The sequence below is a fragment of the Phalacrocorax carbo genome, chromosome 3, assembly GCF_963921805.1.
Source record: "Phalacrocorax carbo chromosome 3, bPhaCar2.1, whole genome shotgun sequence".
NCBI lineage: Eukaryota > Metazoa > Chordata > Aves > Suliformes > Phalacrocoracidae > Phalacrocorax > Phalacrocorax carbo.
Genome location: NC_087515.1, coordinates 55,163,756 through 55,189,568, shown reverse-complemented (window position 1 = coordinate 55,189,568; position 25,813 = coordinate 55,163,756). Strand labels below are relative to the sequence as shown.

Genomic DNA, 25,813 nt, shown 5'->3' with positions numbered 1-25,813 from the left:
AACTTGATAGACCAAACAAAGAATAGATAGAGCAAACACCAGGAAATTTGTCTTCATTTTCTCCATATTTTAATTTTTTTTTGTTAAACAGGAACAAAAACTAAATAAGATCATCCACAACAATTCCGAAATGACAACTGGTCAGAACGTTATTCCTCAATTCATGGCACAGGACAAGCCTTGGATTCAAAATGTGTTTCAGTTCATCTTTGGGACGTGCAGAATTTTTATTCCCAGCATCTACAGAATTATAAACTGGCAATACAACAGCAAAGTGGGAGTTCCCGGGGAAAATCTGAGGGTTTTGAATGTTTGCCAGAGTAGTTGAAATTTTTTGGCTCCCAAGAGGGAACAGGCAGCAATTTGTTTTTCTGGCATTGAAAGCCTACTAAGTTTTTGCATACTGGGAAGGAGTTACACTTCCTGACTTTCCCTTCCTTTTAATATCAGGGAAAAAAATAACCTACTGCAACTCCCGACAATACCTGCCACTCTATTTGCTTTTAATCTCTGCAATTTAACTCCTGTTGCAGAACACGACCATACTGCAAGGGCATGAGGTTGAAATTGGAACACTGTAATCAACAGAATTAGAAACCAAAAAAACCCCACTCCTGTTGTCTTCAGTATACTTCAAATCAGACCACAAATCATTAGAAGTACTAGTAAAATGCACCTGTTTAAAAAAAACAAGGCAAGCTTGCAAGGTGAAATTTTAAGTGGCTGAAGGTTCCCCATAAGGTAAATAAATGAATTTTAGAATTACTATAAATAGTGAAATCAATTCAATCCCAAGTGATGGCACAGGTTTCACTATGCCTCATATCTTTCTGAAGAGGCAATATTAGCAGGGAAAGAGTTTTCATCTACATACACACTTTCCCAAACAAGACTTGAGTAGTTTTCACCCCTTGCCTATCTGTAGATCAAAAGGATTTTTCAATGGAGATGCAGATTTTTTGTATTGCCTACTAGCTGTTTTCTTTTCTCTTTCTTTTTCTTTAAGGGATCTTTCATGAGCTTATTACAAAAAAATCCACAGGTATCCAGGTAAAGGATGCTCTTCCAGATCATCCAGAAGCAGACCTTTAAAAGAGATCTATTAAAAGTCTACACTATGCAAATAACACTCCTGGTTTTACATGCTTTGCTAAACTGTATGTTAACCCTCAAGAGAGGGTTACACAGCTAACTTCAGCCTGACCCTATATCCCATGAGTGGGGTTCATGGGAATTCCACTGGAACTGGAGAGAGCAAGTACACACTACAAGCAAAATAGATTTTTAAATAAATAAAAATATCACATGCCACAGTCTGGTCATTCTGTTTTGTTTATTTGTTGGTTTGTGGTTGTTTTTTTTTTTTAAATCAATGGGAATATGACTCATACACATTTCTCTTACCAGAGGTTTCCCTGTCAGACCCTCCAGAAGGTCCAAAAGCTTCCTCCCATCTTTCAGATCTGTGAACATGTCTTTAACTGGGGGCTTCCCACTCTGCAGAAGAAACAAAAGCAGTAATAAAAGTTGTGTTTTAAGCAGTGTTTAAGAGCCTCACTGAAAGAAGGTACTTCTCCCTTTTTATCTTTCAATTAATTTTTATTCATACTGAATGTAGTAAACAAAAGCTAGGGGACTGTGACAATGATCAGGAAGGTACCTTTCCCTTCGGTGTTTTTTGTCTCTCCACCTCTATGCTTCTGTGCATCAGCAGCCTGAGAAACCAAATCAGCGCATCCTGGCTCACCTTAGAGTAGATGTGTTAACAGACAAAGATGGCAAAGAAAAAAAAACTTGCCAAGTTTGAGGAATCGTTTGAGAAAGAATGGTTTGGTCTGGCTGCATCTAAAGGAGGAATAAATCAGGGCTTATCAGAAAGAAGCTATTGGGACAAATTCTCTCAGATTTGAAAAAAAGAAAACAAAAAAGGACTTGGAATTGAGCCCTGTGTAAGGAGCTGCCGCTCTTCTACACAGACTAATAGATCAATATATATTGCACCTCTTAAAACAAAATAATCCTTTCCTCTACCTTGGAAAAAGAAGCAAAATATGACACTCCGAGCTACCCTAAATCATCGTTTCTAACACTCATTTTCTTTGGGGGTGGAGAAACCCCGTACAAGAACGGTGGTAAATGACAGCAGAATCACATTAACCTTTTCCTTGCTCCCTTTAGTCGTTAACTTTCTTGGGGTCCAAGAAGAAACACATGGGAAAGTGCGACAGGGCAAGGGGAAGAGACGCAGGCAGCCAGCAACTAAGTGCATTTGCTTTATAACAGTCATTTGCTGGTTGCCAGATCAATTAAGCTACTGCTTTCAGTGTCTCTCTGAAGCACCAATTTAAGAAAAATATTTTCTAAAAAGTACCTAAAAGTCCAATATTGCCTTTTTCTACCACCTTGGCTTTATAACATTGCTCTTCAGAAAGAAGTCTGCCAATGGCCCATCTTACAAGACATGAATTAGCTGACATAGATCTCCTCTACCTTCACTTACCTCTTCCTGTTAGTAATTGCCAAATGCCGGCTAACAAATCAAAAAGAGAGCGCTGAACTGCCCACTGAACCCCATTTTCTGGCAAATATCTGGTTTTCCCCAAAATTCATCAGGGTTTTCCTTAAATATCCACTTTAATTAGATTCGATACTACTAAAACTACTCACAAGAAATCAGAGTTGAATAGCTGCAGAGCGACATTTTCATCTCCTGGACAGAAATGTACCTAAATGTAACTCATAGTATCAATGAGCTAAACAGTGGCGAGAATGATCATATAACTAAGGTCACCTCTTAAAATACACAGAAGCTGGGCCCAGTGTCTGATATTAGTTTTGCAATGATTTTTCCTGACAAATTTATTCTCCAATTACTTTTACAAGTCATGCTTAAAAACGTGTATATACATCTGTTGACGCATACTTAGGTAAAGGGTGTAGAAAGCTATGAAGCTGTCAGACCAATACCAAACAGGAATATTACCCTAAATATCAGTGTTTGTTAACATTCTGCCACTACATGTTGCCACTTCCTGAGCTCAACCATACACTCTTTCCAGCACAGGAAGAGACAAGGCTTTCCTCCTAGCATGTGCACTTTTCAGAGACCATTCAGGTGCTTCGCTGCTATGTAGCAACTTCACCAAAAGCCTTTGGGGCATGCTGGAGCAGAACAGGAACACCCAAGAGCCGATTCAGGGAAGCCTCTTGTACAGTTTATGGTGTGTAACGGGATAAGATGATCCATAGTACAATTACCCCAAATGCCATCAAAATTTAGTTTACATTTTATATGCATCTCCACAGAGAAGATAGTAAAAGTATGTTGGTACATGCATGAGGAAGCTGTTCATGTGTCCAGAAAAGCAGATGGAAGGAGCTAACAGAAGTCTCACTTGATGCAATACAACTCAAATGCTTGTTGTAAAAGCAAATACCTGCCAGCCATTGAAGTGCGAGGTCTCACGAACACAGAGTAGAAGGGGAGGATCAATTCCCTGGACCTGCTGGCCACGATTCTTTCTATGCAGCCCAGGATACAGTTGGATGTCTGGGCTACAAGCGCATATTTCTGTCGCGTGTCGTTTTTCATTCATTAGTATCCTCAAACCCTTCTCCACAGGGCTGCCCTCAATCCCTTCATACCCCAGCCTGTACTGATATTGAGGATTGCCCTGACGCAGGTGCAGGACCTCATATTTGGCCTTGCTGAACTTCATGATGTTGTCATGGGCCCACTTCTCTAGCCTGTCAAGGTCCTTCTGGATAGCTTCCCACCCTTCTTGTGGCTCAACTGCACTGCTCAGCATGGTGCCATCTGCAAACTTGCTGAGGGCACGCTGAAACCCACTGCATGTCATTGATTAAGATACTGAACACTATGGGTCACAATACGGACCCCTGAGGGACACCACTGTTACCGATCTCCATTTGGACATTGAGCCATTGACCACAACTCTTTGGATGCAGCCTCCAGCCAATACTTTACCCATCTAATTGTCCATTCATCAAACCCATATTTCTCCAATTTAGTGACAAAGATGTTGTGAGATACAGTGTCAAAGGCCTTGAAGAAGTAAGGCCTTTATAATTATATGATTATCATTATATAATTAAAACGATGCACACATGTATAACAGACTGATAACACTAAAATGAGAATGCTATAGCTATATTCCCTCAAAAAATTTGTTGCCTTAGATCCAGAAACTGGAAAAAAAATTTTAAAAGGGATGTGGATCTGCTGAAAAAGAAGATAGATGACACCCTTATTGCACTGTATTAAATGAGGCAAGAGCATATAACCTTCTTTGTTTCCCATCGCCTCACTTCACATGCATGAAAACAAGCATGAATGACTTTCCACTTTCAGTCATTTTGACAGGTCTTGGTACATTCCAGCCCTACGCAATGCACCCTGCTATCATGGTGGAAGTAATTCAGACTCACTTTCTCAGGAAAATGGTTTTCCATCACTGGCCATCAGAGCACCACATCTTGCTGTCAGTTTAAAGAGTCAGCAGAAGAGGATTACATTTTTTCTGCAATGTAAGCTACTCCTTCCTTCTTTAAGTGTCCACTATCCTCAAAACAGAGACACAGCAACATGCAAAGCTTCTGTATTTAGTGAAGTCTAGCAAAACACTCTCTATGGGAAGGAGTTCAGTTCATAGGAAGCACTTCCACAAGTGCAGGGTGACTGAAGTTGGCTAAGAAAGGGCTGTAGCACACACCCCACCAAGCCCATCGCCACCTCCACTGCAGCACACCTGTCAGGAAGGCTGAAAACCTGCTCCTCCAGCTTCCCACACCCACCTGAGGGACATGCAGGCACCTGGTGGCAGCGGCCACCCAAACAGCCCCAGCTGTCCCATCAGGGCACAGAGCCAGCCCACAGCACTGCTGACGCAATGGGAGAGGAGACTCTGCATGCTGCACCCTCCTCTGCTCACACTGCCGCTTCCCAGCTGTGCATTTTCCTCACACCTGGACACACAGGATCTGCTATTTGAGCCACACGGTCTGGTCTGCAATCAGGAACACCACTGCTCTGTCCTCCAGAGCACACTGTTGCTAGATCCTGCCTGGCTAGATCCTGTGATGCAGCTGGATAGCAACGTGTTGTGCTCCAGGAAGTCTTTTACCTTCCTTCAGAGAGAACAGCTATCTATCCCAACTTCTGACAGCTGTATGACTCAGTTTATTAAGCTTATAAAACTATTTTCAAGGTCCTTTCTAAAACAGCAGCCCAAGGGATGGTCCCCTACAACCATTTCCCAAGCGAAGACAAGGAGTAGCTTAGGGCAATGCTGGCAGGACGGCTATGCATGCCCTCCTACACCAGGCATTGGTCAATCCAGAGCCAGGCCAGGCTACTGCCATCAGCACCATCTTCTTGTGAGAACACAAATCTTGAGGCCCCATCTTTTTGTTTGTAGGACTCACCGCTGAGCCTACTGGGGGAGGCTGCTGTGGCAGCACAATCTGGCAGCCACAACACGTGACCACTAAGGCTAGACCTGCGCTTCTAGCTTGAGAGCCTAATCCAAACCAGTGGGTCCACGAACACTCCAAGCCCTGGCTCTGACCCACCACAGGGCACAAGATGGGCCCCGTACAGACAGCGCTGCCCCAAGCTGCACTGCGGTGGAACAGGCAGCCCTGGGACCAGCTCTGTGCTGGGGCAGACTGGCATGCTGCAGCAAGAGCTAGGGCTCTGTGGGAGGGCAGAAGGCATGGGGCATTGCAGACTGCTTTCTTTGCCACCCCTGCCCACGCCCAAACCGCTCACACTCCTAATGTCCAGAGAGCAATCTGGCCTTCTGAAAATGTCTGTATGCACAGATATATACACACACACAAATAAATATATGTATCTGCAGTATATGAAAAGCATATACCTCTCGAGTCCTGCCTGATATGCAGTATGCTAAACCAACCTAAATTTCCTCTCTTTGGAAGGGACAATTTTACTCGCTTTCTACATACTTAAAGACTGTAGTTCAGCCTCCGCCAGCATCCTGTAAGAAGCGGCTGTCCATCACTGAGCAAAATGGATCAAGAAATTTAAGTATTTGCCTTATAAAACTGACAGTGACAAACCACACTGAGCCGTTCAGCAAGGGCAAATTGCTAGTCATGGTTGCATTGGTAAGTACTTAAGGAGCAGCCTACTTTGCACTAAGCACTGTACAAATATAAGGCAGATAACAGGTCCTTTCTCAAAGACAAAATAGGGTCCAGTATATACTACAAAGACAGTATAGAGGACAGGCAGGGACACACCACGTACCAGGAGAATTGTGCCGTTTCAGGGTGTAAAACATCCACATCCCCATCCCCCTCACTGAACACTTATTGGTTAACAGAAGGTAGTTTTTCTCACAGCTTTGTTTATGTTTGCTACAAAAGCAGAAAAAAGCAGGGGCAGAAACCTCTTTCCCTCTGCCTGCCCGAGAGGAGTTTGCCAGCAGAGCTGCACACACAGAATTGCTGTAGTAGAGACAAGGGCTTGATAAGACAGACAAAAGAACATAATTAACAGACTTAACTTAGTAAGAGGCCACGTTGGTTCCCCAATGTTTTAAACTAGCATGATTCATTGAAACAGGCGTAAGGGAAAGCGGAAGAGGGAAGATGAAAGGGAAAGGAAGGCAAAGCAAGAGAAAGGAAAGTAAGAGAAACAAAAGCTGAAGACAGCATGTAATCTGGGGCCAGGCCTGCTTGTACTCTCAAACTGCGTGTGGTGGCACAGTTGTTACCCACCATGGGACTCATGCACAAGGATCAGAACCAGATCCACCCCATTACATTTATTCCAACGAACATTTTGGTGCCAGCCTTTGCACTAACATGAGGTGAGGGGGAGACAAAGAAAGAACTTTTTCTGCTGTGGATAACTAAAGAACACTTCTCCTGTTGATTCATGCCTCATGGGGCAGCAGCAGTTTCTGAATTATCTTTGAGATGGAGACCAGAAGCTAGCCATACGTGGCAAGAGCAGACACTCTAGGCATCAGCTTTACATGTTCCAGTGAGACACCAGCACCCTTTGAGAGGGACGGCCCAGGCACAGTGATCTCCTCACAGCAGCAGCCCTCACATGCCTGTTGGCCATCTTTCAGCCCCTCTACCTGGATCAGGTTTAAGAGGGTGACTCACACTTCCTTGTGCGCGTCTAGGATTACTTGCAAAGAAGGGTCACCCAGGCCAGCCAATATGACTGTGCAGAAATCATTCCTTCTCTTTGCCAGAAAACATTCACAGGAAACAGAGGAAGATATAAACAAAATCCAGACCAGATTTTAAGAGTCATCCAAGGCTATCAACAGTAGAAAGACCAGCCATCAACATTTACAGTTTGTTTTACTGAATCCACACAAGGCTGAAAGGCAGTAATCTTACTTGAATATACTTTACAGTAGAACATTAACTGTCCCTTTATTACTAACAGGGAACTGTATCAAATATGGCCAAGTTAGAGAGAATTAAAGGGAGTCACAAATTCTCAATAAGACAAAGCCTCATTGTTTTTTCTAAACACAAGCTATTATTTATCATAGCTATTTATGTTCTTTGTATATTGTTCTTGAACATGGAATTATATGCAAAGTTAACCATTAAAGAAGTTCTAATGTCTATCTAGTAGTTTAACTAGAAATATGCAGTTCTCTCTTATGTCATCAGTTACCTGCAGCAGAGAATTTACATGTTTTTAAATCAATAGTTATTGAAGGTACATTATTAGACCCAAGTCTTTTCCAACAAATGAATGCCAAGGATATATGAAAGTAAGAGATAAGCCACCTCTATTTCACATCCTCCTCAGTGATACTGATTAAGACCTCCTAGTGACAACATTAAAGCCAGGATGAAAGGTCCTCTCAGTTTCACAGTAATGCATGCTGGCTGTCACCAGGGAAGTAACCATATTGTAAAAAGCACACATATGACTTTCACCAGCCACTGAGGGAATGCAGCAAACAAGTTCTTGCTGCTCAGAGCAGTGCTGGGGAAAGCCCTAGTTGACATTTAGGTCATCTGCCACCTCAGAAACACCAACACACCCTGAAAGGACATAGGAAGCAGTAGGTCTTGATTTTCCATCAGATCCTCTGATCTTCCAATGTCACTTATAGGAAAGTCAGAGTTGTTTTTCTGTTAATTATTTTTAACCATCAGATGACTATTTTTAATGTCTAATAAGATACTCAGTAAACAGGTCAAAACAGTAGTAGAGCCGCAAAGACCCATTTCCTCTCTTTCTTGAGAAGGGGGCAATACTGAACAGGTATTGAACCATCTACTTAAGTTTAAACTCCATTACAAACAGTAGGAGTAAGAAATACACTTCATGACCAAAACAGAGCAAGAAACATGTCAAGTGCTGCTACATCATAAGGCCAGCACATGGGAACTCAATGTGGGAAACAATTCAGAAAGCAAAAAGGTCATTGCAAAAAGTAAACAACTATGTCAACAAATAATGTTGCCAAATTCTAATTTAAGACCATAGTCATTGTTTACAGAAGTATTTTTATTAAAACCTGATACTTTTTTTCCATTCTCCTTCCACTGACATGCAGGAGTTATAGGAGAGCATGCATAACTACTAGCTGTACTGTGACAGATGTATTTTAGTTGAGTATGCTCTACTCTATGCTGAATATGCCTGAGCAGGTGTGGCATGCCTACACAACACTAGTACCGAAACTATGACTTCAAATACCAAGTAAAAAGACATCAATAAGAAGTTACAATCACAGGAGGAACACACCTTATTGACTGAATTATATATCACTACTGGTGCTTAAAAATAAAATAATTACAAGCAACTAAATATTTAAAACTCCAGGCTAATGAGAAAAAGAAAAGTAAGACTCAACACTGAGATGAGTGAAACTGGACAGTTTGATTCTACTAGATGACAGACATGAGTTTAAGTAGCAGAAAAGCAGAAACGCTAAAGATAGCTTAATCCACAGAACACCTGAAATACTTGACTGACAACAAGATAGGAGGGAAAACATAAAAAGCAAATATTAGACATAGCAAGGCAGCAAAACAAACGTAAGGCATCAGCAACTCTCTATGGATGTATTTTTCTCCCCAGTGCATCTATTAATGCATTTACATAAGCTTACGTTATTATAATATGTTTAATGTAACAGTACTAACCTCAGCTTGCAATTAAGCCTCATTATGTATCATTACCAGCAGGGGCAGTTGGAACCATACTTCTTATCACTGTCAGTTATTTCTCCTGCAAGACTGGAAGGTCATCTTTTTCTTCCTCCCCGCACCTCCCCGCCCCCCCCCCCCCCCCCCGCCTTTTTTTTTAAAGCCACCTAACTTCAGATTGTAACTTGATTCCTTTAAAAAAAAAATCCTGCTGATGAGGTTGATTATTGTCCTTATTAGCAATTAACAAGTGAAGGGGCAGATTTGTTTCAGTGCCTTTACCAGATTTAGCTCTAGTGCCTGAGAAGGTCACATAAACACGAATACCCAAACACTCCAATAACTGGGATGATCACAGAAACCATGAATCAGTCGAACTCCATCCCAAAGCCCAGAGCATTAACCAAAATCAACAGTAATTACAGTCCATATGAGAATTCCAAACCTTGAAGTCCAGCAAGGGAGATGCTGTGTGCACTCTGTTCTTAGAGCAGAAAACAGCAGCAGTTGAGAGGAGGGGAGAAAACTAGCAATCTCATACTATAGCTAGATCTGGGAGAGATCATTAAATGCTTTGTAGTATTGCTTTTATGCTATAAGTTAGTCATCCTTACCGTATCTCATAACTTAATCGAGAAAAAGATTTCTTTTCCTGCATCTTGGTTAATTTACATCCTATTTGACCTCTTCTCAGGAGGGACTAAGTAATCCAGCAAGAAGAAAAGTGTAGACTAAAAATTGAATTTTTCATGTCCAGTTCATACGACCACTAATTCTTCTCCACCCAGGTTGTTCCTCAGGTTAAGGCCAATTTTTTTATAAGCTTTGGCTATCTTTCAGTGGTTACATTTTACAGTTTAATTCAGCAGTGGACAACAGCAGGAGGAATAAGACTGGAGAATACTTCACCAGTAGTCAAGTATTTACTAGTACTACATATACCAGTAGTATGTGTGCTCGTGCCACAAAAACTGAACTGGAAAAAGGACTACAAACCCTCTTAGGTGATGTCTCCTTGGACAGATAAAATTGCCTAATCAATCTTTTTGATCTCTCTTCTTGCATGACTAATACATTAAACTCCATCATTCTCCTTCCCCCCCCAAAAAAATCCCTTCTGAAGTGTCTTTGGCCTCAGGTATCCTGGGTCATGTGAAATTAATTGTCTTGAATAAGTATGCTTTTGTCTTTCAAAAGATTTATCACATTTGTTAAGAGTCAGCAGTGGAGCAGCAAAGTGTCTTCAGAAGCATAGGGTCTGACATTTATTATTATGGTAAAACAACCCTTCCCTTCAAGGAAAGGAGAAATTTAAGGAGCAAAGATGGTGGAAAAGACATATGCAGCACACCACCCAGGAAGTTAATTAATTTGCTAAGTGCAAAGTCTTATCTAATGCCTGATATAACGGGGGAGGGACTGTTTTAATTTTAAAATGCATATAAAGCCATCACAATGCAAAGCACTCCAAATACAGCTCACCAGTTTGCTTCCTGCCCTGCCTTCTCTCATCTTTACTTTATGTGGTGTCCTTCCAGGGGAGGGGACCCATCAGAGGAAATGCACAGGAGCCTCAGCACCAAGCATTTGCTCTCTTGCAGGCTAACCTGGAGCTCAGCCCTGGAGAACACGGTCTGTTCCCAAGCTGCACCTCAGCTGCTTCTTTGCACTTTAACCCTAAACTGAAATGTGTTTTGGAAGACCACAGAGCAGGAAAGAGTTTAAGATGCTGTAGAAGTATGGGAGGTCTGGCTTCACCCAGGCTGGCAGGTCCTAGCTCCTAGCCCTGCCAGTGCTGCAGCTGCTGGCCAATGCAGATGTCAGGGCACCAGCACAGGACCTGGAAGATCAGGATCACAGAAACATGCAACAAAAATGCTGCAAATGCAGAAATAAGACACACAGACATCCATAAGAATAATGAAACTGAGAGCTTAGACTGGAAAGAGAGGGGAGTACATGACAAAAAGGGAAGGGAGGCACAGCTCTCAGGCATGCAAGGGTTTTGAATGCAGCTCCCAACACCTTGGAACAATGCCCCCAGCTGGCTCCCGTTCAACAGCCACCCATACCCAAGACTTACAACCTGCAGTGGGTGGGTGGACAGAAATCCAGTGTTCTTTTCACTGAATACCACAAGCATCTCTGATGTTTTATGTACTTTTTGCAGAGCACAGCCTTCCTAGCAATAAAGTGTTTGTGCCATCCCTGTGGGAAAACTTCCCAAGTGTAATGAAAGCACAATTCCTTGGAGAAAAGGAAGAGTCTCAGTTTGCCCATGCTGGGTCTGTGAGCTTCCTCTAGAGTGACAGAACTAAGCTCTGAAAGACTGACAGATCTGACTCCATGCGTCTAAATTAAGAGTTAGGGCATCATGTTTCTTGTGTTGACTCTAGGTCCTACCTGCCAAGTTCAGGAACAGCGGAAGAGGACGGCAACTAATCTGAAAGCAAACTTGGAAAGGAGTACCCTTGGAAAATGCGAACATGAAAGCCAGCAAAGACTGACTCCTGCAAGGAGATAGAGGGCAAGGCTAGGACTGTTAAGTCGAAGAGAGATGCAAAAATAGGAACGACCATACAAGTGTCGAATCCTGTAAGGGCTGCGAAGGTGAGGAGATGTAGAGAGGGAGAAGGGGAAAGGAAGGACAGACAGAGCAGGCCTGGAGCTTTAACAAGAAAAACTGGGTCTTACTGGGTAAGCAACTAAGTGACAAAGACAGAAGTGGGAATGAAATAGGCAGGGCAATCAAAACTCCAGATTTGCTGGGCAGGCAAGCTTTGACGTGAGAGGGTGTAATAGTGAAGGGGGGGAGGAAACAGGGTCAGAAAGTAGGACTGAAGAAAGTAAAGAGAACGGGGCAGAAAAAAATACTGTACTTGCAGGGTCTAAAGTGGGACACAACTCCTGAATCCCTCAACATGCCTATCAAATCTTCTAGGAACCTTCTAGAGTTGCAAGTGCGAGTATCCAGCCACTATGCTATGTGATTATCAGCCAAAGTGTCAGAGGTCTGTGTGATGGATCTACAAGTCCCAGGCCTGCTAATATGCCATGCAAATAAATACAGACTGAAACTATTTATAACTTTGGAAAAGTCAAAACTGGGGTTGATTTCAAAATCTTTGTTCACTCCCCTTTTACTTATGTGTAACAAAAAACATATGGTTAATGGAGAAGTTATCCTGTGGACCTGAATTCAAACTCTACTTTTGGCCAAAAGTTTCCCCTGTAACTAATCAGAATCATTTAAAGCACAATTTTACAGGTAATCGCTGTGTGATTAGGAGACTTCCCTAGATAAGCCCAGTCCTTGCTGACACAGGCACCATCATCTTGTGGTCCCTTCTCTATGCTGATCAAGCTCCACCTGAAAACCTACTAGATATTTTAGATTGTTTGCTTGAGTTTGGAGAAGAGATGAACCCTCCGAGCTCTGTCATAAGACTCAACAAGAGCTCTGGTTTTTAGGAAGATATTACAGAAACGTCAAACCCTCTGGAAAATCTAACACAAGATTCAGATTTAGCACTCAAAATTAGTAACTACTTCTGATATTTACCTTTATTTGCAACAGCTATACACACAGAGGACAGTACTCTTGCATTGCAGAAAGGTGTTCTGAGAATAGTCATGACTTATGAACTGGTAATAATAAAAGAGGATAGGAAACAATTTTAGAGTGTTCGAAGAGCATACGTTAACTATCCATACAACTAGATGCCTTAATTGGTGGGCTATACCACAGGGAAACAGCTAAATCTGAATCTTGAAATTAGACTGGACAGAGCAATAGAAAGATACAATAAGGAAAAAACATTACGGGGCTTAATATAAAGATAGGCTGAAATGCTCTGTATTGAAATTCATTTGAATGCAAACTTCCCTATTGGTTAAAGCTTGGTAAAATAGACTGTCTAAAACTTTTATTCCCTTTAACAAAATATCCTTACTAGACAACCATCATAGGCTTGTGAGTTGTCGTGCGTATGGCCCTAAGGAAAAGATTCCTACAGTGAGTGCTGAGGCTTGGCTGAGTACATTTATTGACCTTAAGACCCCATCCTCTTTAAATATGCTTGTGCCTTCATTTCCAAAAACATGTGCAAGTAAGATACATTTTGTTCTAGAATGGTTCAAATGAAGAGCACAAATATAACTTACTGTACTGTGAACTAGAAAAGATCTTACTGAATAGGTGCCCAAAGCAGATACGGCTACCTCTGAGCGTACTTGAGACACTGTTTTGCTGATCTACCTGTTCTCTGATGAGAGAAGGGAAAGACAGTGCTCTTTCTCTAGATCATTTGTAAAACCTTACTGAACTGATTTACATCAAGTTCAGTGATTGAGCACATTATGCAATTGCAATGCGAGGATTTTTTTGTATGTTAAACTAGTTTATAGAGGCTCAGCTGTTTACTTTTTATTTATGTGTTTAAATGAAGAGCAACTGCAATATAATTAACATGGAACAAGTAAAATTCTTTAAGTGAACTTTGCAATTTCACACAAATTTCCTCAGTTACGATTTTATTTTCTGCAGTGTAAGTCAGGTTACATTTACTCAGCCTCTAGAAACTCTCTATCCTACTAAGCAGCTGAATCAATCTAGTTCACAGAAAAGGAATTTTAAACCACCCAAATGACTTGGTAAACGCAAAAACTTCAGTAAGACTGCAATCAGCCTTTTTACATTTTCAAGGCACTGCTGAAACTAGAGACTTTCTTACATGAGGTGATTTCTACTTAACACCAGCAATTTCCTTGCAATCTGAACACGCCACTCTTCATAAATCTGTGTCTTGTCAGGGCAAAGTAGCCATACTCAAGTTTGAATTGTACGTGCAGTAGTCAGGAGTATGTCCTTTTATACGAGTCTCTAATCATTAACATGGCTTTCATAGCTTCAGGTAGTTTAATGGGCCATGAAGTTACAGAGTTACTTCAAATCCAGTGAGTATCTGGCCATACCCTGTGGCAGGGAAATCCAGGAGCTGAGCAGGATCTGTCTGAATACATAGTATAAAAGGAAAAACCGCTTTATAAAATATATCCATGGGTGTATAAGTATGAGGACTAAAACCAATTTTACCTATTCCAATACAATGTCCATAACACACACACAAGCAAGTCACATAGCACATTCTCAGTATCACTGTCATTTCTGTGTTCATGCCATCTTTATGCCAGGGCATGTCTCTACAAACAGGCCTTCCTTTCTCACCATGTTTTCACTCCTTACGTGATCCTGCCTGCCTAACCCTCCTCCTGCAGGACCACCTCTCCTCCCAGCACCAGTCAAAAGCTGAGTGTAGAGCCACCAGTTACTCAAACACACTCCTTCCCTACAGGGCAAACTAGCCAAGAATGCATTGGATGAAGAGCAGGATATCAGCTTTCAAGCAAAACAAACATAAGCCAAAGTGAAATCAACCAAGGCCACAAGCCTTGCATTGCCCAGTGTCCTGTTGCACAGGAAGGGAAGGAAGGTAAAAATTTCTTACGCTGCTGAACAGGAACCTCAGAAGGGCAGCGTTCCAGAGGCAGCCATTCATTGGTATAGCACTGTCATTGATTTAAAAAAAGAAAACAAACCAACCCCCACCACCACACACATCCTCCCTTCTGTATTTTGTCTATTTCACATGCGTGCCCTGCTTCATTAATGGAGTGAAAACTAGTAGTTATCCCACTTGCAGCATCATACTGGCTAAAAAAACCACAAAACACGTGAGCTTTCTCCGATAATAGCCCAGGTTCCTTCACACAGTCAAACTATGAAGTAGGGAAACTTCCCACAAGCCACCGCACTCCTGGGCAAAGTGTAATTTTTCACTATCAGCAGAACAGCATAAAAAGCAGGCTTTAAATAGCAGCCCAAAGCAACCACTTCCTTTCTCATCCCAAAACATAAAACAATATCCTCAATAAGTTTCAAGTCAGTAAAGAGAATTAAAACAAGAAATGTTTTAATAGCATGACAGTCAAGGAACACTCAAAATGAGCAAGTAATTATAAAAAAATTTCACAGTCAAGACTTAAGTAGCAACACCAGGTGGCTTCAACTGGAGGGTTGCAGAATATTTTGGATGAGTAAAGCTGACTCAGCGCTACTGAGAATAAACACAGCAACTAAGGTTCAAAATCTGCTGTAATGCACTCATAAAACTGCATGTAAAATAAACTGTATAAAGTAAGAAGACCAAAACCCAGACACCATCATGCAAATAGCTATTTTATGTATTAAAAATAGAATCTTTCATTTCTTTTCTTAAACAAGACATGGTATCAAATATTTATATGCATGGGGAAACAGAAGGAGCAAACATTACAGTATTTTATGTTTTCATTACACATTTTGACATGTTTTACTAGGAGTATTCTACAGGAATAAGAGCAAAGTATATTTAACCAATGTTCTAAACAGTGAACAAAACTAAATAAGTAGTACTTTCAACCCAACATTACCTTTGAGAAACGAGCATTTATCCATTTTGTAAAGGTCTTTTTCTGTACATCATTATGTTCATCTGGAGAGAGAAAATAAAACAATGAGTGAAAATGCATTCTTAATCCTAGACTGCTCAAAACAGATCATATTAAACACTGTTCTGACTCAGTGGGAGGACTTTTTGCCTGATCTGTCAATAAAGCTGTTCAAACCACTCAAAGTCTTTGCTACTTCGTGTCACACAAATGTTTCATTCAACTTTGCTAGCAACCACAGCAGCTCCTTTGCATTAGAATCAGCCTCACAGCACCTCCTGGGCAGGGTACCGATGCATTAAATTCACAGGCTTCCCATCTGGTAAAGAGCAACCTACGAAACCACAGGTTCTTAATCAACACGCTTTGTCAACACCTTTTGCCTGGATGCATTACTCCAAAAGCTGCTGAGGTCCTTATTCAAGCTTCTGATGCAGATAACCGTCTCCTTCAGTACCCGGCACAGCAACTGCAGTATCAAAGCTGCTGAAGTAACCCTGGAAGCACTCACATCCTCACCCACCCTCAGCCTGGTTTTGCACCTGGGTTAAAAACTGCATTAGTGATCAGTCACAGTCAAGTTCAGCTAAAGCGTGGAAGGAGCTCAGCAGGCCTTCCCTTCAGAAGCCCCAGCTGGTATGGCACCAAACTACCAGCACCTAGGGTCCAAGGGGCAGCCAGAAGGACCCAGCAGGACAAGGAGGAAGGAAGGACAGACAAGCACCTATAAGGCAAAGTAGAGAGAGGGAGGAGCAGCAGTGGCCTCCGGCTGTGCAGGGAGAAGACAGCTTCCCAGGGTAAGACATTTGGGAGTCACCTGCAATTTTACAGAGTCTGTTCCACCAAACCAGGCCGAGTCACCTCCAGCACAGCTCTGCCTGTATCACAGGGCACCTCTTCGGTGAATTGCACTGAGCAGTGCTAGGGGCAAGACAGTGCCTCATCACCTGCATGTAAATGACAGCAAATTACCTGCTAACAACAGACCAGGCAAAAGAGGTTGGCCCACCATGGGTTTTCAGGCCTGCTTGCTGTAGCCAAGAAAAGATACATATGCAGCCTATGAAAGATTTTAACCTCCAAATCCATGCAGCAGACTGCAGTCAAGGCAGGCAGTACCTTCCATGGGGCAAACTCAGTTTGACAGCTGCAGCCCAGATCATGACCTCCAAGAGAACTTCAAGACTCCATGAGCTTCTTAACAGACCAGCCCAGAGATATGCTTCAGGCACTCACAGCACACCACTGCCCAGGATGGTCTCGAGCAGAACCTCTCAGTGGCAGCTGGCACCAATTTTTCCAAGCCCCTTACAACACAGCATACCACCACAGTGTTCAGACCATCTGTCTCTGCACTAGGATGAAGCCCTAAAGAAAACCGGATGGAAACTCAAGTGTTCCACTTTATGAAATCAAGGAAAAGAAAAAATATACAATCTCAAAAGAAATCAGATTAAAAGACAACACTTAAAAGATCGTATGCCTCAGCAGCAATTGCGACTCTTGTACAGTGAAGTTTTACCTATAAACTCCAGATGTTTATTTTAAAGAGTCATGGAATACTACCAGAAGTTTCCTTCAGTAGATGACCTCAGAATTTCCTCTTTCCTGCCCAACACGCATCTGAAAAGATGTCATCAATGTCAAATACATCTAGCCAGAGATCTGTTACACACAGCCTACAGGAAGACTGGAACAATCAACCAGGTGTTTATGTCCATTAGGTAAAAAACAAGGAATAGCAGTAGCAAAGGCTCAGTTCAGACATAAGTCCCATTGGTAAGAAATGAGATGTCACAACAATTAAAAGACTTAAGCTTTAAGAAAATGTCCATTTCAATTTAAAGTAAAACCTCAGTTCTGGGATCCTTTTAGACTCTGGCTGAAACACCTGCTTAAGAGTGCACATCTGCTGCAACGTGGCAGCCAGCAGCCATTATTTCAGCCTTCTGTGCTTTTCCTCTTTGCCGTTCATCTAAAGCTGATCCAGCATAGCCTTCACCCCAGTTGCACCTCAGGCTCAACCAGAAATCAGACAGCCCAATGCAGAAAAAGATTTCTCTCAAAGAGTTTCAAGATACCTACAGTGCACACACAGCAGGCCATGCTTAAAACATCTCGTTGAAATTCAAGGTATTATTCTGGGGGAATACAATTACCCGAAAGATCTCATTAACCCTGCTCTCCTCCCTCAGTGAAATAGAGCACCTTGCCATCAAAGACAGATAGGATCTACCAGCAGGATACTCTCCAAGTACCCATCTCTCAGGAGACTGACAGGGTCAGGATTTAAAACTCCAAACATACTGAATATATTTCCCCTCCAAGTGTTATTTTGGGAGACAGGAACAGACCAGATTATTAACTGCCACAGTTTGGCCAAAGGGCTAGGTTTGTACAAAACTCAGTCCCAGACTCTGTCCACCTCTTGAAAATGTCTTCCATTTACATTAACTGCAAATATTATTTGTATTCAATATTTAAACATCCTTCTCTCTCTTTAAGTGTCATTTGGTAACCTTTGTCCCTTTTTTGCCAACACCTCCAAGTACATATCTATGTACCAGGTCACTTTGCTAAGGCTCAGTCTGCCTTCTTCCTGCCCTAAGCTTCCCTACGTGAGAATCAAGACGACTAACCCCAAAGTTAAAACGTTCTTTTAATGTGCTTACTCGTCAATATGATAAAGGCAAAGCATGAAGAGAGGCCAAAAATAGTTGTATTGTTGTCCTTTTACACAGTCAACAGTTATAAAAAGGGTCATAGAATTATAAGTGCTGTCACCTGGAGCTCTACACACCCCAGTCTTGGGGGGCTCAGCCCCTTCGCAAGCACACACACAGCAGGAGGTGACAGCTCTTCTCAGCATTACACCAGCTTCAGCCTGCCACGACTCCACCAGCCAGCCTTGTGCCTACTGCTGCTCCCACCAGACCTCAGGTCCAGGCTGTTTAAGTGCTCGTGCTGTGCGCGCTGCAGTAGCGTACGTGACATTTACTAAAAATCCAGCCCCTTTTCCCTCTTTTCAAAAAGAGGGTTTCCTAGGAAGGGGAAAAACCCAGCTAACAAACCAAAACACACATGACTTCAAACACAAACATTTTAGTCTTTAATGGAGATAGAAAGAATATTAATGTATATACCCCTACTATCTCTTCACTATCAGAGCATCCTTTCTACTTCAGTTAGGCAAGGAATCAGAACCCCAACTCCCATCTTCCCAAAACATTCTGCTCAGTTATAAAACCCATAGATGACTCTTGCCCAGTCAGACTATGCTTCCATGTTTGCTTTATAAAAAGCCTCTGAAACTAGGATTTTTGTAATTGGCCATTGTAGTAGCTAGGGTTGCGTCAAGCTTTCTGCTATTAATCCTTGGAAAGAAGTTGTAACCAAAATTCTGGTGCTTTGTTAACAACAGCGACAAGTTATTTTATCCGTCAAATTATTTTTCTTTAGAATCTTATGAGTCTGTAAAGCTAACCCCCAGAGGCTGGCATTATGATTCAGATAACAAATTAGCCACATTCAGTCAAAAAACAATATTACCATTCAGCAAAGCATGCTGTACTCCAGCCAGTCAACTTCTCATGAGACATTAAAAATATCAGCAAGTCACAGACCAGTGAGAAACAAATTCATCAAGTCCCTGAAACAATTTGTGTTTCCTTTCACACTGCCGCAGCCTGATGACAGAAGCCAAGGACTGACTGGGGGCCAAATTCTTCTTCATCACCTACCAACTGTTTCCTCTGGCCAACATGGCTCTGCCTGCCCCCCAGGCGCTTAATGGACTTGTAACGGCCAATGTCAGAACAGTTTGTTCCTTTAAGAAGAAATAGAAACCTAAACACACAGAATTAAACTCTTGTGATGACAGAGAGAAGAAAAGCTTCCTATCCCGGATGTGCGTTTGCTGAAGCCTGTTTCTGTTATATGACATGATATATGTCCCCGCAACTGGAGTAACAACTCGCTCTTGTGATCAGATGCCCAGCCTGTGTCCTGGCATTCAGCTGCCCCCAGGAATCACTTTTATAGCCTTACATACCTCCTCCGCCCTCAGCATTATCCCTCAATTGTATCGGGGCAGTTTGAAACCCCAGTTCCAAGTCCAGTTTATTACCTTGTGAATATCACATTCAGGAGCAAAAAGGAATCTACATGATCTAAAAATAGAGGTAATAGCAAAAGCCTCACCAGATTGTGGTTTGCCCTTTACTCAACCTCTGCTTCGTACTGAGAGCCAGCTTTCTTATTTCCCCAGAACGCATTACATGCTTACATGACAGAACTGTGTTATTTAGTTTTTGAAAGACAAAAGTTATCACACCCAGAACAGCTGGCAGAGCAGCACTACAATGAGAGTTCCCTGGAGCAGCATACAGACTGGCAAATAGAGTACGGAAATTAACCGACCATTCCAGCACAAGTTACCAAGGGTCATCTCATGTTTTAAGACTTAAAATCACCTTCCCCACCTCATTATTTAAGTTCTCATCTAAGTTCTCAGAAAAGGAATTTAGAAATAGAAGGAATTAGCCTGTGGGTTTCAATTAAGACACTTGGAATGTTACAAAGTTAGAAATATCCCTTTGCCTGTGCCTTTAGGCAAGCAAGAGGATCTATCATAGATACCGCCCTACCCAGAATTAGCACGCATCTGAAACCCTGACAACATTAACGAAAAGAGGGGAAAGTTTTGTATTCTTGGATGCAGGATTTTCTGGATAGAAAAAGCATTTTGAAAGTAACTATCTTTGTCAAATTCAGATTAATTCACATATAAAAAGACAAAATTTGAGGATGGAAACCAGTGTGGTTTGTAACCCCACTAGCACAGGCAAAAAGCCAAGCAAGCCACAAAGCACCAGAGTTCATGACCACCAAGCTCACAGAAGAACCTCTGATGCTCACTGGGACTACTGGACCCTGAGTTCATTAACACAGAATAATCTTTATGGGCAGCCCTGAGGTTTTGGGTTGGGTTAGGCTTTTTTAAAGGGGAGGGTGTTGGGTTTTTTAAAGAAACAGAAGCCAAGAGTTGAGATCATTCTGAAGATTTCTTCTTCTCTTGCAACACCATGGTAGAACAATTGGCTCCAGCAACACGTAATTTGCTTGTACGTTTTCACCTTTGCACTGCAATTTTTATTTCTGCAATCAGTGGCAAGCACAAAGTTTTCCTCCATTATTTCTCCACCAAACTGCAGCAGTTGGGCAAAACCACAGTTATATTAGTAGTGTCTCTAACAAAAATAAGTACTGATGCCTGCCTACAACAGTCACATAAAATGTAGCTGCCCAATTTGTAAATTCTCTGTACAGCCCAAGCTATGAAATACGGGCATTACAAAAAACCTGAAATTAAAAAAAAAAACCAACTTGCACCTCACTCCCTGGTGTTTCCCAACAAACACCATCAAAAACAAGACACCACAGACAAGTAATGAGGACCACCCCCTGGTTCTCACTGATGTGTGCTGTGAGTCTAAGCTAAATTGTATTTACTTCACAATTAAAAATCCCCCAGCAACTGATAAATTAGAAGGCATCCTCACAGCTGAAGCAATATTAAAATAGCTGTTTCCATACCTCCTAGAAAAGGCAATCTAACGCACCATGCTGCTGGTCTCAGCACATTGGAATGATGTTTAAGAGGAACCTAGAGAGAACAGCAAGCTCTCCTGAGACAAAAATAATGCTGTGGCACCATGCACCAGGCCTGAAGACCCATGCCGGTCAGCCAGTGACCCTGCTGTTTTCACGGGACAACAATGCAAAACAAAGAATTGGAAGCAAAGTGTCCTGACACCTACGTGGAGCTGCCCTAGAGAGTCGCCAGGCCCTGTCGACCCCACATTTCACTCCAACAGCCTGCAATGGCTCCCTAACATTTAGTTAAACCAAGCAGCATCAGCTTCCAGAGCTGGGCACGCATTTCACGAACTGCCAGTGATCACACACCAAGGTTTGAGGCTGGAAAAATTTCTGTCAAAATCTTTGGTTAGAGGGTTTCAGCTATCAGCCAGTGCACTGTGGAAAAAGAGGTAACTGGAATAAAGGTATTGCAAATACCTCTATGATGATAGACAGTGGATTGGATTATATGCACCCCGTAGATATCAAAGGACAAACTTCTCCCACAGGGAGAAGATGCCCTCATCATCTCCCTGAGGTCCCAACCAACACGACTGGCACATGGAGAGAAAAGAGAGAGGTGGGTAACACCTGCCCAAAATCTGGCTATTAAGATGTTTCCAAGTACATAAACAGGAGGGCACTTAAAGAGATAAAGTAAATTCACAGACACAAATAAGAAGGTAGGAATCAAACTAGATTTACTACAGCTCATATTGTTATGAACACAGATTAGGTCCCTGTGTTTGAGCCACGACAAAGAAAACAGAAATGCTTTCCACAAGTTGGTGTTAGCCATCTGCTCTTTTTTCTCTGCCCAAATTAGAACTATTACTAGGCTCGCGTGCATTTGCGGAGGTGATTCACGGGCTATAAGGTCAGAGGGATCATTGTGATCATCTAGTGTAATCTCCTGGCATAACACAGCAGCCTTCCCCACAAAAAGCCCATCTGCATATCATAAGGAAGACACACAACAGATGTCAGAGACTTTGTGCAGGCCCAAATAAGCAATATTGCTTGGGCAGAAAGGGAAGCCAAGCCATAAACTGTATACATGCAAGTATCACTCTTGGATAGTTATGGTATCAGGTATCAGTTATGGCAGAGTTTCAAATCAGGGGAACAATCAACCTTGTTTGAACATCTTCAGGAAACAATGTCCACAGTACAAAAGATAAAATGTTGTTTTCCACATATGATTATGTCATACTCTGTGGCAAGCTTCCTTAAGAAAAGGAAATCTGACACATAAGAGTAAACTTTTTCAAAAGTTTTCATAATTGCCTGGAAAAGCAGACCCAATATGGCAGAAGGAAATGCAATAATATCCCAGAGACAACTTTTCACAGGTACTGTTAGAGGTGCAAAATACTCCATGCATTGCTCTGGCCAGAGCTCCAAGTTTGTGTCAGACTGAGAAGGCTGACATGCTATATGCAATAAGGACAAGTGGCCACATTTCAGGTGTGTAAAGACAGTAGCACTCTGCAAAGTTCTTATTCCCAACACTGAGCTCCTGCCCCCTCATATTCCAGAGTCTTTACCCCAAATCTGTTTAGCCAGATGTTTTCCTATCTTCCTTTTCCAAAAAAACAAAGGCTGCAATCCCAAATCCTCCTCATCCCCTATTCTCTGTCTTTTCACACCCAAACATTAAAACCTTTCCTGATCCATCCCTTCAGAGCTGCCTATCTTTTTCCCAGACTCCTCCATCCATTCCTCCCCATCTTGTGGCAAATCTCCCTCCACCAGTCTGTCATCTGGACCTGACCTAAACCTTTCTAGTTCAGCAGTTTTTCCCTACGCAAATAGAAGCCAACTCCTGAGATGCAAACTAATATATCATCTGACTCCTACATATTATTACATGCTCCAATTTCCTAAGAAATAGATTAATAAAGGTTGGCTTCCTATATAGTAGTAGAGTCCCTTCATTATCTTAGTGGCCCTCCACTGGCTTCACTTCAGTATGTTCACGTCTCTCCTGTATTGGGGAGCCCAGAACTAAACCAAGTACTCCAGGTGTGGCCTCACCAGCGCTGAGTATAGGGGAGCATGTCCAAGAACATGCAGCATGCCCGTGGTAAAGAAAATGAATGAAAGAAAGGAGGCAAACTCCTGTTTCACAAACTTGCCAGCATCTAAAGCTTAAGTCACTTGCTGTAAAGCTGCTCACTAACACAGTTTCACCTAACAGACTACGTACTGGAAGGCTTCTACACTTTTCTGTGGCCAACCTACAAACATAGACTAACACATTAAAGTTCTTCACAACCACGACTCACACCAAGTCCTGTTACTCTTACAAATCCCAAGTGTTGCTTGCCCAGGAAGATAGAAGCTGGGGGGGAAGCAAACCCCAGATACAAAGTATTCCTCAACTCAGAACTGTTGCATGCTGACCTCAGCAACAAAGTTGAGCCCAGTCTATACAGAAATCAAATCGGCAAATGAAGTTTAAAAAAAAGCATAAACTGTTTGCAGACAGACTAAGTCTGAGCTTCATTAGCTATTCCATTATTTTGTCAAGGATCAGAGTCATGCTGATGCCTGTAAATTATTTACCTCGGCCTATTAACCTTTGTAATTTACTAAGATGAAGCCTGACGTATAGAATGCTTAAAGGAAGCTCCTAAAATTCAGTTGGTGTAGTAATGCTCTAAGCATAAAGGAAAAGGAAGCAAAAAGAACTAACAGGATGACCAAAAAATTTAAATGCAAAGTATGTTAGTGCAAACCACAAATACTCTCATTTCTATCCCTAAAACACTCCAGCAAGTTCATTACAAAAACAATCACCATAAGTTAACCTGCTCTTACCTTCACACAACCTACCCAAAGTAGGTTAAGTATTTTGTACTGTCACCCATCCCTAGTGATGAAGGTTAAGCAAAAGGCATGTCCATTTCTTGAAATAAATTGAGTATTTCACTTCCCAGCCACATTCGTTTGCTGACCAAGGAAAAAGAAATATTGCACCACTAGGGAAGGGAAAAACCTTTGTGCAAGAAAACATGATGCTACGCAAAACTTTGAACACTCAGAAATTACTATTCTTTCCCTAGAGGGAAGAAGGAACACAGTCATAAAGGTGTCTTATTCAATATCTTGTATTTAGTGAGATATCTTAATGAGGAAAGAATAAAAGAGAAATCAAGTATTATGAATCGTCCCTCCTTATGGCGTCTGGCAAACATGAGAATTTTCTTTTGTCATTTGATCAGAACAGCAGTAGGTCGAGGCACTGCTACTCCTATATCCTAATTAAACTCAATTTTTCTTCCCTGGTTTAGACATTAATTAGGCCCCAAAGTTGAACCCCCTCCATGATTAACTGCTCTGGAAGTACATAAATTCTGTTCGACAGTTGCAAGATAAATATCTGGAATGCACTTAAACTGGTATTTATGCAATCAAACAAGCCACTGATCACGATCAGCATGAGCCCACAGAAGACTTCCCCTACTTCAGTACATACCACTCTAAAGAGTGTGACCAAAACTGAAGATGATACAGGAACTGAGCAGTCAAAAAGGAGAGCAACACAAGTTCAGAGCCCATCGAGACTTTGGCATAACCTGAGCCAAGGGATTTCAGCAGCCAATTGTTTAGGCAAAGGATTACGCATACACATCCCAATCCCTGTGCTTTTATTATTTAATGACCAATTTCTACGAGGACTACGATGAAACCTGTGCAAACGTGGGGTTTGAATACTGCCACTAACACATCAGATGGTTTTGTGAGGGCATGTGAAATTCAAAACAGGCACATCACCTTTACCTTCCCAGAAACTGGCTGTACAAAAAGAAAGATCACCTAATGAAAGCAGATAACTACAAATCAGATTATTACTGCTACCTCTGGCAGCAACTCCAGTAGGTCAGTCATATTCACAGGTGTAATCCTGTCCTGGGTGCATTTTCAGAAAGGGTTCTTGCACACCTTCCTGGCACTAAGGAATCAGGCACCGTGCAGGCTCAGGGTTCACGGACCTTGTGCAACAGGCAGCTGCCCAGCTGAGGCAGCTCAAGAGCCTCAAGTCCCCAACTTTCTGCTTCACTGTAGGTCAACCTCCCTGCAGCAGAGCAGGTGGGTCTATGCCTTCAGGCTGGAGTTTTCAGCCGGAATATTGCTAGCCTAAGTTAACCAAATTTAAACTAAGCTAACCAAAATTAATGCTGGTAACCACCAGTGAAAGCAAGACAAATGAGGGCACTAGTGTAAATGGGCTAAAAAAGCAGAGACAAGCTTATGGAATTAAGAGTCCACAAAAGGATGGATATAATTTATAGCTGAAGAAATACCTGAACTGCAAACCACTGGAAAGTAAGGTAGAGAAAGTACCAGTGATGATGTGCTTGTGGAAAAAGTATAAGCACATGGCATCCAGCTGTGGCACCACCACAGGTACCATGCCAGGCTAAGCCCCACACAGCCCTCCTTGCGGTAACCTGCTCCCCTGAGCAACCAGTGCTAAATCCAACAGAAACTGTGAATT

General features: G+C 42.1%; 1 protein-coding gene across 5 annotated transcripts in view; it reads right to left on the bottom strand.

The window, feature by feature from the left end:
* Nucleotides 1–25,813, bottom strand: part of UTRN (utrophin) — a 383,596-nt gene that overhangs the window by 310,026 nt on the left and 47,757 nt on the right. For all 5 annotated transcript variants that reach the window (XM_064446971.1, XM_064446972.1, XM_064446970.1 and 2 more), the window contains 2 exons: nucleotides 15,652–15,713; nucleotides 1,405–1,497 (listed from right to left, as the gene is read on the bottom strand). In XM_064446971.1, the coding sequence (XP_064303041.1) occupies nucleotides 1,405–1,497; nucleotides 15,652–15,713 (155 nt within the window). The remainder of the gene's footprint in view (nucleotides 1–1,404; nucleotides 1,498–15,651; nucleotides 15,714–25,813) is intronic.